Below are 16,640 nucleotides of genomic sequence, written 5' to 3'. Positions count from 1 at the left end.
GAGTGCCAGGCAGCTCACGCTGAGGGAACAGTGTTAGCTATCTGCTGAGTGCCAGGCAGCTCGCGTTGAGGGAACAGTGTTAGATATCTGCTGAGTGCCAGGCAGCTCGCGTTGAGGGAACAGTGTTAGATATCTGCTGAGTGCCAGGCAGCTCGCGCTGAGGGAACAGTGTTAGATATCTGCTGAGTACCAGGCAGCTCGCGTTGAGGGAACAGTGTTAGATATCTGCTGAGTGCCAGGCAGCTCGCGTTGAGGGAACAGTGTTAGATATCTGCTGAGTGCCAGGCAGCTCCCGCTGAGGGAACAGTGTTAGATATCTGCTGAGCGCCAGGCAGCTCGCGCTGAGGGAACAGTGTTAGATATCTGCTGAGTGCCAGGCAGCTCGCGTTGAGGGAACAGTGTTAGATATCTGCTGAGTGCCAGGCAGCTCCCGCTGAGGGAACAGTGTTAGATATCTGCTGAGCGCCAGGCAGCTCGCGCTGAGGGAACAGTGTTAGATATCTGCTGAGTGCCAGGCAGCTCGCGCTGAGGGAACAGTGAAAGCTAGGCACAAGCCAGCCAGAGAGAAGAACAAAAAACATACTTGTAAAATGTAATAATCATTTTCTGGCTTGCTCCGTTTCCGAGGTAGTTATCGACATTATCGTTACATAATTTTAAGACGAATGGTGCACAACTGCTTTCCTGAAGTATTTTAGGCCACGTACTAAATGATTCCTGGGAAGAGAGAGGCCATTATACACACTGACATATTTCACTTTAGTCAATTTAACTTGAGTTACTGAATCTTTGCTCTAGAACCCCTAAATGTAAGGTAGTCCACACAACTGTTGTTTAAAACAGCTGTGCACTAACTACTTAAATAGGTAGCTACAATCTGAAATATGGTACTCTGTTCAATTATCATTTACATTCTTGAATATATGCAGGCATGGAAACCAACCACTAGTAAAACACTGGATTGGTGTGATCAATTGAATAACTTTGTGCCCAACTGGAGACCCAACACTGTATTTTATCTCACAATCATCACAATGCAGGGTAGCCAGCTCTAAGTGGCCCAAATCCCTCTTTGTTATTCTGGGTCAGGAGCCCTGGGGACCGCTGTCTATCTCTATAGAATGGAGAGGACTTTCTCTGAGAGAGGACGGTTGCCAGGTATTCCCCCCTAATCCCCCTCTGATTAATGGAGCTTTAACTCCCCCTAAAACAATTATCATTCCACTGACCTCCGCCAATGACTCTTGAGAGAGTGGCTCACTTTTAAGATGAAAGAGTATTGATTACTTAGTGCTGGAAAGTCTACTCCTGATAAACTGAACAACTGTCAGGGAAATAGAACTAGAAGAAAACAAACAGTCCATCTGTGCAGACAAACTGTCTTTTTGTTTTGTGATATTGCACTTTTATGATTAGCCAAGATGGATTACTGGGTTATTGAATCTGGCAACCCGTTTGTAATCTAAGGGACTTATCAGGTGTATCCACGGGGGAGTGTGTGTGTGCGCTGAGTGTGTGTTAGGCTGTGTAATGCACACACACACACAATGAATCAATAATTCAGCCACACCCGCCGAGGGAACAAATCATATCCCACTTAAGGAGTCTGCCTTTTCTTTCCTCCAAGAAAGGTAAAGAAACGTAAATAAAAAACGTGTCTGGGTAACTCTATGTAATTATAACCAGAGGTTAAGTTGGACTTCTAATCAGATCTTACCCCCTGCACATTCACATCTAACCCCCTGCACATTCACTCTCCTTATTTTCTTAGCACACTCTTATCCAGGGTAACTTTGTCCATTGGCTGTCAAATGTGCCAGACGTGTTCACACCCAGTGATAGGGCTGGAGGTTTTTCAAGAAGAATTACTCCAAGGACTTCAACAATGTTAACTTGTTTCAAGGTCAATTCACAACCTAGGCAGTCTCACTTTAGTAATAGATTCCCATGACTGACCGGCAGATAAAAGCAGCTTCTCCAATCAGCAGAGCATATTAGTGCATCTCACACTTCTGATATATGAATTTCACAGGTATTCTTCACCCTGTAACAAAAAAGTCCAAATGTTTTTCAGTTAAACCATAAACCTCCCATCCAGTGGAGGTTTTGTAACTTTAGCCCACACAAGTAGTTTTTCCTAGTAGGTGGCTAACAGGCTAGCAGGTGGCTAACAGGCTAGTAGGTGGCTAACAGGTGGCTAACAGGCTAGCAGGTGGCTAACAGGCTAGCAGGTGGCTAACAGGCTAGCAGGTGGCTAACAGGCTAGCAGGTGGCTAACAGGCTAGCAGGTGGCTAACAGGCTATGGGGGTAGCTAATAAACAGGCCGAATGGATTCTCCTCAGGGTCAGACCGTGGGGTCCCTCAGGGGCGTGTACTTAGTCCCCTCCTGTATTCCCTGGTCACCCACAACTGCGTGACCAAACACGACTCCAACACCATCATTAAGTTTGCTGATGACACAACAGTGGTAGGCCTGATCACTAACAACAATGAGACGGCCTATAGGGAGGAGGTCAGAGAACTGGCAGTGTGGTGCCAGGACAACAACCTCTCCCTCAATGCGAGCAAGAAAAAGGAGCTGATCTTGGACTACAGAAAAGGTGGGCCGAACAGGCCCCCATTAACATCGACGGGGCTATAGTGGAGCGGGTCGAGAGTTTCAAGTTCCTTGGTGTCCACACCACCAACAAACTATCATGGGCCAAATATACCAAGACAGTTGTGAAGAGGGCACGACAAAAACCTTTTTCCCCTCAGGAGACTGAAAAGATTTGGCATGGGCCCCCAGATCCTCAAAAGGTTCTACAGCTGCACCATCGAGAGCATCCTGCCTGGTTGCATCACCGCCTGGTATGGCAACTGCTCGGCATCTGACCGTATGGCACTACAGAGGGTAGTGCGTACGGCCCAGTACATCACTGGGACCAAGCTTCCTGCCATCCAGGATCTATATAATAGGCGGTGTCAGAGGAAAGCCCCAAAATTTGAAGGACTGCTTTCTCTGCTACCGCACGGCAAGTGATACCGGAGCGCCAAGTAAGTCTAGGACCAAAAGGCTCCTCAACAGCTTCTACCCCCAAGCAATTAGACTGCTGAACAATTAATAAAAAAATTGCCACCGGACAATTTACATTGCCCTGCCCTCCCCCCGTACACTGCTGCTACTCGCTGTTCGTTTGTTACCTATGCATAGTCACTTCACCCCCACCTACATGTACAGATTACCTCAACTAGCCTGTACCCCTGCACACTGACTCGGTACCGGTGCCCCCTGTATATAGCCTCGTTACTGTTATTCTTATTGTGTTACTTTTTATTTTAGTCTCCTTGGTAAATATTTTCTTAACTCTTCTTGAACTGCACTGTTGGTTAAGGACTTGTAAGTAAGCATTTCACGGTAAAGACCACACTTTCTGTATTCGGCGCATGTGGCAATTACAGTTTGATTTGATGCAGAAGCTAACTGTCCAGACCTCTATGCTCTCCTCAGCCAGATAGAGGAGAGCACAGAAGACAAGCCAGTTCTTGTACACAGGACCAGCCATATACACAGCCAATGTATACTCTGCACAAAGCCATGGCTGAACTGAACCAACAGAAAATATTTCTTAGACTGTGTCCTAGCAGTGTGTGAATGGAGTAGATCAGTCTTGATGGAGCTAACAGCTACATGCAAGCCTAACACACACACACACACACACACACACACACACACACACACACACACACACACACACACACACACACACACACACACACACACACACACACACACACACACGCACACACACACACACACACACACAGCTATTGTACTGGTGGTGGTACTGCACAACACCAATACAGCCTGAAGGTAAAAAGCATATTTAAGTAGCAATCCCTTCTCTGGAGACATAGCCGAGGCCAATAACACATGCATTTATTCAAAAGAGGTACAGTCTTTTACGACAACATGCTATAAATTCCCCTTCAAAGTAAAACAGAACACTTGGGCTCTCGTCTCTCTATGTGGTGCTTTGCTAACACAAAACAGCCTGGGTGTAGGAGAGGCATATTTTAATCATCTGTCCTGAAGACCTCTGTCTCTGCTGTGCTTGCTCTTTGGGGTCTAGTTCGGTTTTATTGTAAAAGCACTTTGTGACAACTGCTTAATGTGCTGATGTAGAAAAGGCTTCATTAATTTAACCGATAGATTGATTGATTAATTCCCCTCTCTCTCACACACACACTGAAGGATACTCCTCGATGCTGCGGATGTCGACGGCAAGGATCTTTGGCTTGCTGGCCTTGCTCCTCTTGGTTTGACCCCCAACCGACAGCTCACACAGGTCAATGAGGTCCTCGGCTGAGATACGGGGGGACACCTCGGCTTTCAGGTCACTCAGCGCCAAGGGCTCCCGCGACTGTAGAGAAGGAGATAAGAGAGAGTTATTATGACCACTCAGGTAGAATAGGTTCCCTCAGTATACAGTCGTGGCCAAAGGTTTTGCAAATGACACAAATATTAATTTTCACAAAGTCTGCTGCCTCAGTTTGTATGATGGCAATTTGCATACACTCCAGAATGTTATGAAGAGTGATCAGATGAATTGCAATTAATTGCAAAGTCCCTCTTTGCCATCAAATGAACTGAATCCCCAAAAAACATTTCCACTGCATTTTAGCCCTGCCACAAAAGGACCAGCTGACATGTCAGTGATTCTTTCATTAACACAGGTGTGAGTGTCGACGAGAACAGGGCTGGAGATCACTCTGTCATGCTGATTGAGTTCGAATAACAGACTGGAAGCTTCAAAAGGAGGGTGGTGCTTAGAATCATTGTTCTTCCTCTGTCAACCATGGCTACATGCAAGGAAACCATTGCTTTGTACAAAAAGGGCTTCACAGGCAAGGATATTGCTGCCAGTAAGGTTGCACCTAAATCAACCATTTATCGGATCATCAAGAACTTCAAGGAGAGCGGGTCAATTGTTGTGAAGAAGGCTTCATGACGCCCAAGAAAGTCCAGCAAGCGTCAGGACCGTCTCCTAAAGATGAATCAGCTGTGGGATCGGGGAACCACCAGTATAGAGCTTGCTCAGGAATGGCAGCAGGCAGGTGTGAGTGCATCTGCACACACAGTGAGGCGAAGACTTTTAGAGGATGGCCTGGTGTCAAGAAGGGCAGCAAAGAAGCCACTTCTCTCCAGGAAAAACATCAGGGACAGACTGATATTCTGCAAAAGGTACAGGGATTGGACTGCTGAGGACTGGGGTAGAGTCATTTTCTCTGATGAATCCCCTTTCCGATTGTTTGGGGCATCCGGAAAAAAAGCTTGTCCGGAGAAGACAAGATCAGCGCTACCATCAGTCCTGTGTCATGCCAACAGTAAAGCATCCAGAGAACATTCATGTGTGGGGTTGCTTCTCAGCCAAGGGAGCGGGCTCACTCACAATATTGTCTAAGAACACAGCCATGAATAAAGAATGGTACCAACACATCCTCCGAGAGCAACTTCTCCCAACCACCCAGGAACAGTTTGGTGACAAACAATGCCTTTTCAAGCATGATGGAGCACCTTGCCATAAGGCAAAAGTGATAACTAAGTAGTTTGGGGAACAAAACAGACCTTAATCCCATTGGGAAACTCCCCAGACCTTAATCCCATTGAAAACTTCTGGTCAACCCTCAAGAGGCAGGTGGACAAACAAAACCCCACAAATTCTGACAAACTCCAAGCATTGATTATGCAAGAATGGGCTGCCATCAGTCAGGATGTGGCCCAGAAGATAATTGACAGCATGCCAGGGATTGCAGAGGTCTTGAAAAAGAAGGGTCAACACTGCAAATATTGACTCTTTGCATCAACTTCCTGTAATTGTCAATAAAAGCCTTCGACACTTATGAAATGCTTGTAATTATACTTCAGTATTCCATAGTAACATCTGACAAAAATATATAAAGACACTGAGGCATCAAATTTTGTGAAAATTAATATTAGTGTCATTCTCAAAACTTTTGGCCACGACTGTACAGTTTGTTATTTAGTTGACCAGCAAACATCGAACTCTCTAAGGAAGACTTGAATATCTTGGTGACAATAACAGCATTCAGTGGAACTGTACAATAGCTTTGTCAGTCTTTTGTAAATATGTAAATACTGTATGTAGTTCTCAAGGAAGGACATCAGTGCCATTGCCGGCAAAGCAGAAAATACTTTGTACTGAGGACAGAGGATTTTGGAAAGGCACTCTCCCTTTCCAGTCGACACTACAGGATAATGCTGCCCTGGAGGTGACAGCGCAGACAGGCTCTGATGAGCAGTGTTAATGGGGAGAGCCAGGGAGTCCACTGGTACTGTTGCTATTTGTCATCAAAGACGTGAGAGTATAAGCACGTTTTAGGAGCCTGTGTGGCAGGGACAATGGTGGCACTGAGGTGCCAGTATCTCCTGTGAACAGAGTGTGCAGCCTGAGGAGGAATCATACTTAGCGTTCCCCTTGTAAGCAGTCTTGACATCTCTAGAGGTGTGCCACTGCAGTTCTGCATTCCAAATGACTCTTGTATAATGTCACCTAAACCTTAAAGCTTCCACGAAACATCTCCTTGTAAATATATACAATTACAGAATCTACGGCAATACATGGCAAGGGGCAGGTGATATGCGTCAATGCATCATCTGAAGTAGAACCTTTCGATGGACGCCGACGCCTTTGGCAGTTGAATGTATTCAAAAAAAGATATCCTCCTCAGGATTCAGCACAAATCAAGTTGTGAAGACCTCTCACGTTCACTGATGGAGGGAGAGAGAGAGAGGGAGGGAGAGAGAGAAGGATGGGATAGTGGGATGATTGCTATTGGTACATGCATCAACGAGCCCGATGATCTGCTGGCACAGATCACACATTTCACTGGCTGTCATGAGTCAATAGGAAGCATGGAGCATGAACGAGAGAGCAGGGGTGGGAGGAAGAGAGGAAAAAGAGTGAAAGAGACAATTCAATTAAAAATACTTTAGGCTATTTATCCCACAAGGGGCAATTGTGCAAACAAGGAGAGGATAAAGACGAAGAAGGAGGAGGGTGCTTTACTCATACAAACGAGAGGCAGTTCACTATCATTAGGTTCAGCGGGTGTATTTTATTCACTTAACTGTCCAGTCATTGAATCGGAGGGAGGCACTCAATGCTTTAAGACCTCTGAGCGTCTTTGCAACGTATACAACCACACAGAGTTGGACTAAAACCAGCCATTCGATTTTTTCACACTTTTACAGTGTTAGTTTTCATCAGCTGTTGTACAATATGATAAGACAGAGGAAAACTGAATGTTGACTGCACTGTGCCGTCAAGGCCTATAAGTCAACATGTACCTGTTCCTCCAGCTTAAGTACTGGTGGCCCATGTTTATAGCCAAGTTATCCTTACTCATTGTGTTTTTATTCCTTGTGTAAATTTTTTCTTCTTCTATTCTATCTCTATGTTTCTCTCTGCATTGTTGGGAAAGGCCTGTAAGTAAGCATTTCACTGATACACTATGATCAAAAAAGTGCCATCTACAACCTAAAAGGGTTCTTTGGCTGTCCCCAAAGGAGAACCCTTTATAGTTCCTAAACTTAGAAAAAAAATAAACGTTCCTTTTTCAGGACCCTGTCTCTCAAAGATAATTCGAAAAATCCAAATAACTTCACAGATCTTCATTGTAAAGGGTTTAAACACTGTTCCCCATTCTTGTTCAATGAACCATAAACAATTAATGAACATACACCTGTGGAACGGTCGTTAAGATACTAACAGATTACAGACGGTAGGCAATTAAGGTCACAGTTATGAAAACCTAGGACACTAAAGAGGCCTTTCTACTGACTCTGAAAAACACCAAAAGAAAGATGCCGAGGGTCCCTGCTCATCTGCGTGAACATGCCTTAGGCATGCTGCAAGGTGACATGAGGACTGCAGATGTGGCCAGGGCAATAAATTGCAATGTCCGTACTATGAGACGCCTAAGACAGCACTACAGGGAGGCAGGACGCTGATCATCCTCGCAGTGGAAGACCACGTGTAACAACACCTGCACAGGATCGGCACATCCGAACATCACACCTGCAGGATAGGTACAGGATGGCAACAACAACTGCCCGAGTTACACCAGGATCGCACAATCCCTCCATCAGTGCTCAGACTGTTCGCAATAGGCTGAGAGAGGCTTTGAAGTCACTAAACAGCCATGACTGATAGGAGGGCTCCATAAAGAAGTAATAAAGGCTGTACAATGACCACACACACAGGCCGGTGGGCACACACACACAGCCACGCCTACACACACAAGCACAGCCACGGGCACACACACAAGCACAGCCACGGGCCGGCGGGTGCACACACAGCCGTGCACGCACGCACACACACATAAACAGACTGACAATAATACAACAAATAGTTTGGATTAGCACAGGCAAACTGTAAGCACCTTGTCCAATCAGCAGTGAGGAAGTAGGAGAAGGACTGATAAGAGCAATCCATTATGATGATAACTGTTGCTTGGATAAGGTAACTGGATGATGCCAGAAAATAGATCACAATCAATATAAAGCTCTTTAAAACCTAAGCCTAGAATGCATTAAGAAGTGAATAAGATGTCATAAATTTGTATAATCAGACAGCTTTAATATCTACTCTACTCAACACACACACACTATATGGTGCTGGCAATGCCAGGATAGTGGGTTTGATTCCCGGGACCACACGTATGGAAAATGTATACACGCATTGATTGGATAAAAACATCTGCTAAATGGCATTATAATATAATGACCCAGGCTCAGTTGAGTATGGAGTAAGCATTTTTAAATGGTGTGAAACAGGGAGAAACTGTCCACATTTGTCCAATAACGTTTTAGATTTGTACTATCTGTTTCAAAACACTTTGCGATGGTGTGCACTACTGAACACTACCCAGAGCTTGTTTTTCCTCACCAACGTTTACTGTGCAGAGGAACCTGATAGCCCCTATTGGTTCACATGATCATCTGCATGAGAACATGAATGTACAGTACTATAACGACAATGCCCATCATGATGATAACCAGCTTAGACGGAGGTCTAGTGATAATGAATAGCCAACAGTCGTGTTGTACATTCACCATGCAGCGATTTGTCATCCCAATATGAACTCCCATACATACAGGGCAATTATCCCTCAGTGTAATTCTATACGGAAGGCATTTGCAATTACTCCCATTATAGTCATGGTGACGTACAGGCATTCAGTTACAGTATTAGCACAAACGCCGGCATAATTTCTCATGGCACGACTCTATTCCCTATCAAGGATTTCAGTGTAATCTGCCGTCGCGACAGACCAGATAAATTAAAATCACGAGTAAAGATACTGATCAGAAAATGGCTAACTTGAAACCTAGGAGCCGCCATGAAATTCATTAAGGAATAACCTTCAAAGAAATAAAGGATTGCAAAGGAGGAAGGATACTGCTCCCCACATGTATTCCTTTTAGAACATATTGAAAAGGATGATATGGATGGGGGGGGGGGGGGGGTCATCCCGATGATCCTAGCACTTTATAAATACAGACCCTAATGACTTATGTTCCATTAACGGCCACGCAGCAGTTACCAATGTCCCTCTCAACTGAAGTGAAGTAACTTTTCTGGCAGCAGAGGCAAGCAGAGCAGAGCGGCACTTTTTAATAAAATGCCTCCGTGTTTTTGCTGACAGACAGACTGGAGCTAGGCCCAGAGCAGAGCCGGGTCCTGGGTCCAGGCATTCAGTAAACACTTCATTTCTCTGGTGTCATGAAAACAGCATCTCGCCCAGATTTAATGAAATGTTCTTTGGGAAATTGAATAAGTTACTCACTGCACGCTGTAGGGGCATACAGTCAACCAAACAGATATGAACTCAACACGCATATTGAGAAATGAAATGACAGAATCCATCTTCAGATGTGGTAGTTTCTTTCAACTTCTGGGTGTCGAGTAAAATGTGATGTTATTTAACTAAAACGATCAAACCCAGATAGGCAGAATATGGTCTTGAAGGAGAGTATAAAAAAAAAAAAACTAACAATTTCATGTCCAATTCCAAAACCTGGAAAAATATACACTATAACGTTATTCTCTGAAATGAATGGAACACACAGTAGAAGAAGACAGGGATATGAAATAAAGTGGGAAGCATTACAGTTTTTGTATCCTATGGTTTCTGTAGCTGCAATAAACCCATCACTCCTATAACATGGTATTAATAAGAAAAACTGGATTCAGGTCAATACTCTAGCCTCCCTCTAAGATTGGCCATTATGTTGCATGTATGTGATTCTCCTCTGTGTTACCCCCAAAAGGAAGCCTAGCGCTGTAAACCAACCTCACTGATGAGACTGACGTTTCACAGCCGTGGTCCTGTTCCTCCCTGCCTTTATGTGCTTCCTTGTGATTTCTGAGGAAGAATCTTGAGGGCGCTGCAGACTATCGTTACACGGTATACCGAACCTTAGGTACTTTTCCCAATACTATAACATGAAAAGTGGTTTGGTACTAGAATTTGTTACCTTCGGTTCTGTCAAACGTGTCTCACGTCATATAGGGATTGAGAGGATCGTGTCTGTCTAGTAAATTTGTCTGAATCTTCTCAAGAGGGCAGTAGGAAGCTAGCCAGGATACTTGCGGGTGGTAATCGGGCCCCCAGAGACTGGACGTGTTTAAATGGTTTAGGGTTGAGCCCCTCGTGTCTGCGTTAACCAGCCATTAGGCTCAGATTACAAGTATTTATTCCCCTTGGACCCTCCCCTATTCCCCCTGGACCAACCATAAATTAACAGCCAGTCAAGTTTTATCCCTCTGAACAATCATAAATTAAATAGCCAGTCAAAGCTGACAGCCTGACCACCGGAAAATGGAAACCTCCAATAAATAACTGAAAAGGAAAGATTGAGCAACTGGAAAAACACTGACTGATTCCGGAATTAATTAATACAGCAATACAGTGGCCATTTTGGGTCTAGAGTTCTCACTGACCCTCAATGTTCCCCATCTCCATTACATGTGTACTGTAGTGCTGTCTGTCTGAGAATGAGGCGGTCTACATTTGACTAAATGTCACCGAGAGAGTAACCGACAGCAACCAATAGACACGTGGCGTACGATTTCATTAGGTTGTGGAAATCACACAAGAGGCACATTCTGTCTATGACATCACCGCTCAATCATGGGGCCCAGGACAACCCATGTCTGAGTGGGAACACATGTAAACTCATAACGAGATGGGTGGATTGAGGTAGCTGCAAACAGGTTAAATAAGGCCCACTGCCTTACAGCAAGGCCTGTCTGGGCATGAAGGAAGAGAGTTAAATAGTGTGCCTGTACGTGTGTATGTATGTATGTATGTATGTATGTATGTATGTATGTATGTATGTATGTATGTATGTATGTGTTTCAAAAGTACTTACAAGGGTAGTATTTTTTTTTTTTAATATTATTTAAAAAAAAAGTTTATTTAAATTATTATCACAAAAAATGTAAAGGGGACATTTTGCCAGTCCCCAAAAGGAAAACAGCTATTTTAGGGTTACAATTAGGGTTCAGGTTCATGGTTTGTGTGTGTGTGTGTGTGTGTGTGTGTGTGTGTGTGTGTGTGTGTGTGTGTGTGTGTGAGAGGTGTATGAGTTTGGGCATGCGTGAATGTGAGTGAGTACATATATACACACACGAGTGAGTGCGTGAATGTGTCCATATCTGTGTGTGCGTGAATGTGTCCATATCTGTGTGTGATGATGGAGGAGCGCTCACCAGGTCCGTCTTGGGCATGTCCTGGTAGTCTGAGGAGTAGTAGTTGGCCGTCTTGCCGAAGCCGTTGGTGCTGCTGTCTCCCTGGGCCTTGGGAGGCTGCGCGTGCTGGCGGTAAGTGGCGCTCTTGGGAGTCCAGCAGAACAGGTTGATGGATTCCCGGACGCAGCGCTCAATGTCAATCTCTGGAAGGAGGAAGAGAAACAAAGATAAGAGGGGGGTCATGATTTTTATTATTTACTCATGAATTTATTTATTCATGTAGGCCGTACTTGGCAGATAAAAGCTGAATTGCAGCACATAAAATTAATTACTTCTTTCTTTCTTTTTTAAAATCAGGATGGGAGCTGAAGCAGTTCGTATTTGGTAGTGTGTCATGGTAATTCTCACCAAAATGAGAGACTGTATTCTTCAAAATAACTTTATTATAAGATTTGCAAAAATGAAGCAATCAATAACAACCACTCAACAGTGCATCGTTAGGAAAGCCCAACGAACAGAGTTGTCTCTCTCCTATTACAGAAAAAGTACAACCTAATTTGCCTACGTGGCAGTTTAGCAGATGGGTGGAAAACAGAGAAGGAACATGGTATGTAAAAGCTGATTTAGCTTGTCTGTGCAGATTGAGATAGCTGACGTTGCCACCATTGTCTGTCCCTTCCTGCATGTTTCCACACATCTAAATTCCTGTAGATTGTGACAACAGGATGTCACATACTGCAGTTGCACCCACACAAGACAAGCCTGTATCAGCAAAATACTAACATATAATAATTGACAGTTCTCTAAGTAAAACAGCATAGTAAGTCTAATTAAACAACAGAGTAGGTAATTAAATAAGTGTGAAAGGCCTGAGCGGAGAGTGCCTCACTATGTGGTGTAATCTGTGATAAAAATGGGTGTCCGGGAAAATGAATAAATGACTTCACAAATTCCAGAACTTGTGAATGACATCTAAAACAACTTTCACGCCTTTATCCATGTATTTTCTGCAGCATCTCTCACCCCCCGCACAAAAGCAGAGGATATTATGCAAATTAGCACCAGGGTTTAGTGCAAACGTGAGCTGCTCACTCACTTCCTGACAATTTTACTAGTTTGACCTTGAAGGCAGACACCATAAATAAATCATCTGTATTAGTCATGAAACACCTTGACTGAGCACCAGCGCTGTCTGTGTGTGTGATCAAGCGCAAGCCAGGGGCCTATAGCTTAGCTGTGACATACAAAACCCCTTCCTTTACTTCAAGATCTCTTGACTACAACATAACACAAAATCAGGATGAGAGAAAAGATAGTCAAGTTACTTTGAATGCATTCTCCTAGTGCTTCATCCACTCATTGAGCCCCTCTTTCTCACGTCGTGTACGGAGCGGGGGATTAGAGAACGCCACTCACTGAGCCCCTCTTTCTCACGTTGTATACGGAGCGGGGGATTAGAGAACGCCACTCACTGAGCCCCTCTTTCTCACGTTGTGTACGGAGCGGGGGGTTAGAGAACGCCACTCACTGAGCCCCTCTTTCTCACGTTGTATACGGAGCGGGGGGTTAGAGAACGCCACTCACTGAGCCCCTCTTTCTCACATCGTGTACGGAGCGGGGGGTTAGAGAACGCCACTCACTGAGCCCGTCTTTCTCACGTTGTATACGGAGCGGGGGGTTAGAAAACGCCACTCACTGAGCCCCTCTTTCTCACGTCGTGTACGGAGCGGGGGGTTAGAGAACGCCACTCACTGAGCCCCTCTTTCTCACATCGTGTACGGAGCGGGGGGTTAGAGAACGCCACTCACTGAGCCCGTCTTTCTCACGTTGTATACGGAGCGGGGGGTTAGAAAACGCCACTCACTGAGCCCCTCTTTCTCACGTCGTGTACGGAGCGGGGGGTTAGGGAACGCCACTCACTGAGTCCCTCTTTCTCACATCGTGTACGGAGCGGGGGGTTAGAGAACGCCACTCACTGAGCCCCTCTTTCTCACGTCGTGTACGGAGCAGGGGGATTAGAGAACGCCACTCACTGGATTAGCGGAGGATTTGGGGCAAATTGGGAATTCAGAATCCTCACATTCTTTATTTTGTTCTCTATTTCACTGCCCCCTTTTTCTGTGCAAATGAAACGTGTGGCTAATGAGAGCTTTTGGCATGGCCTGCCACCGACCCAGACAAAATCAATTATGAGATGGTTCTTTATTCCAGGAAAAGGGGGTGAGGGTTTGTCAGGACAGACTACGGTAGAGGGGCGGTATGCTCTCAGTGTACAGGACCTCACAAATATATGGTTACAGACAGGAGGTCATTCCAGTGAAACACTGGTAGTCGGATTCCTCTCCAGCCAACCATGCACACAGACAGACAGAGAGGGAGAGACAGAGGAAGACCGACTGACAGGCAGCTGGGCATTCCATGGCAGTGTGTGTGTGTGTGTGTGTGTGTGTGTGTGTGTGTGTGTGTGTGTGTGTGTGTGTGTGTGTGTGTGTGTGTGTGTGTGTGTGTGTGTGTTAGAGATACACTTTGTCAGATAGATGTGATTTAATTCAGTTGATTATGTGGCGGTTGATTGAATGAGGGGGGCTCTGACACAGTCGGGGCCACAAATCAACCGTTGGACTGGAGGGACTCTGGAAACTGCTAGCTCGGTAATGGGGATATGGAACCCTATTAAAAAGGCAGTCTGGGATATGGCCTCTTCTATTCAATGGCCATTTTGATTAAATACCCCTTGATTCATGAAGAATATAACTTAATGCATGTCTAAGTACAACTGTCCTGCCCTGTCCTACCATAACCCAAGATATGAGACTGCACTACTCCATTGGCCTACCATAATCCAATATTTATTTATTTATTTATTTATTTTACCGTTATTTTACCAGGTAAGTTGACTGAGAACACGTTCTCATTTGCAGCAACGACCTGGGGAATAGTTACAGGGGAGAGGAGGGGGATGAATGAGCCAATTGTAAACTGGGGATTATTATATGAGACTGCATTACTCCATTGGCCTACCATAACCCAAGATATGAGACTGCACTATTCCATTGGCCTACCATAATCCAATATATGAGACTGCACTACTCCATTGGCCTACCATAACCCAAGATATGAGACTGCACTACTCCATTGGCCTACCATAATCCAATATATGAGACTGCACTACTCCATTGGCCTACCATAACCCAAGATATGAGACTGCACTATTCCATTGGCCTACCATAATCCAATATATGAGACTGCACTACTCCATTGGCCTACCATAACCCAAGATATGAGACTGCACTACTCCATTGGCCTACCATAATCCAATATATGAGACTGCATTACTCCATTGGCCTACCATAACCCAAGATATGAGACTGCACTACTCCATTGGCCTACCATAATCCAATATATGAGACTGCATTACTCCATTGGCCTACCATAACCCAATATATGAGACTGCACTACTCCATTGGCCTACCATAACCCAAGATATGAGACTGCACTACTCCATTGGCTATGTTTAAGGCTCAAACACAAATCGCAGATTGTGCCTTTAAAATGTGTCTGTGCCAACGGCCCTGTGGGAGATGGGTGTGACTCTGAATGATCGGGTAGTGACTAGTGCCACAGCCCCAATCAGACACAACGGAGGGAAGGAGACAACAATCACTGGCAACTGCTCCCTACATGTCAATGTGGACACTGTCTGCAGAATGTAAATAGATGGTCTACTGTAAACTAGAAAGAAAAATGCACCCGGGCACTTTCTTTGATTACATTTAAAATGCTAATTGATTGACGGAGCCTCTCGGGCCATTCTGGTTAAAATGGTGTGCGCACGCACGCACGCACGCACGCACGCACGCACGCACGCACGCACGCACGCACGCACGCACGCACACACACACACCAACCCTATCCAATCCACTTTCTATCCAACCCTTAGATCCTCACTGCTTCTGTCTATCCAAGCATTCAACTTCCTGTCTGAGAAGTGGTCTGGCAGCTCTTGGTGGTTGTATTACTCCAAGCTACATGTCTAGAACTACAGCTCTTCAGGCCTGTGAGCTGTGCTCCTCACTGAGGCGGATGCTAATGTTGCGTGAAGGCAAATGCTGCCGCATCATCAGTACACCCAAGACAGGGCCTTACCTGCTGCCAAGCCAGCCATTGTAACGTGTGTGTTTGTGTGTTGGCAAGTTTCCAAACAAGAAAAAGTTCCAGATGACTTTCAAAAGGCAACATGTTGAACTAACAGAGGAACAAAGAGGGGACAAAATCAGCACGTTGAGACGTTGCGTGCTAGAATGCTCGCAGGGCGAAAACAAGCTTACTGTGCCTGCCTCGGTTTACTTAGCGTGCTTAGTCCTACCTCGCTTTGGTTCCTCATTCAATTCAATTTGAACTCCCAATCTTTGAATTTCAGGAGCGAATTCCTGCCTTCTAATCTTAATGACACAAAAGATAACACCTAATCTTGACATGCTGTCATGGTGGGCGACTTTTGTTTAACAGTTTGCCAAACGATTTGGCGGAGGAGGAGAAGAGCTATCCGGGTCAGAGATCAGAGACTGAGCGTCACTTGATGGGCCCAATAGAGGCATATGGCACATCCTTAATGTGTCTCTTGCCAGTTTTACTTTGAGTGACGTCGTTCAGACAGAGATCTGGGCTCGATCTGCATGACCGAGAGAACCTTATGACGGTGTGCGTGCGCCACCTCCCTCTAAGCACTCTGGGAACTGTCCTCCCCTGGTATCAACTGTAATAGTCTTGTCAGTGAGAATTAATGACCCTGGCACCATTCACCGTTTATGGAGGGAAAAGAGGAGAAGAGCGTGTCCGGATCATTTAAGAGCCCGCTCGCTTGTAACTTAATCTTGACT

The 16,640-nt window shown here is 45.2% G+C and overlaps 1 protein-coding gene across 3 annotated transcripts in view; it reads right to left on the bottom strand.

The window, feature by feature from the left end:
- The window catches only part of tbck (TBC1 domain containing kinase), a 75,580-nt gene that overhangs the window by 12,936 nt on the left and 46,004 nt on the right, over positions 1-16,640 (bottom strand). For all 3 annotated transcript variants that reach the window (XM_055924051.1, XM_055924054.1, XM_055924052.1), the window contains exons 23-24: positions 11,782-11,963; positions 4,241-4,404 (exon numbers count right to left, since the gene is read on the bottom strand). In XM_055924051.1, coding sequence (XP_055780026.1) covers positions 4,241-4,404; positions 11,782-11,963 — 346 coding nt within the window. The remainder of the gene's footprint in view (positions 1-4,240; positions 4,405-11,781; positions 11,964-16,640) is intronic.

This window comes from Salvelinus fontinalis, chromosome 5 (genome assembly GCF_029448725.1).
Source record: "Salvelinus fontinalis isolate EN_2023a chromosome 5, ASM2944872v1, whole genome shotgun sequence".
NCBI lineage: Eukaryota > Metazoa > Chordata > Actinopteri > Salmoniformes > Salmonidae > Salvelinus > Salvelinus fontinalis.
This window is presented reverse-complemented; position numbering and strand designations above follow the sequence as displayed.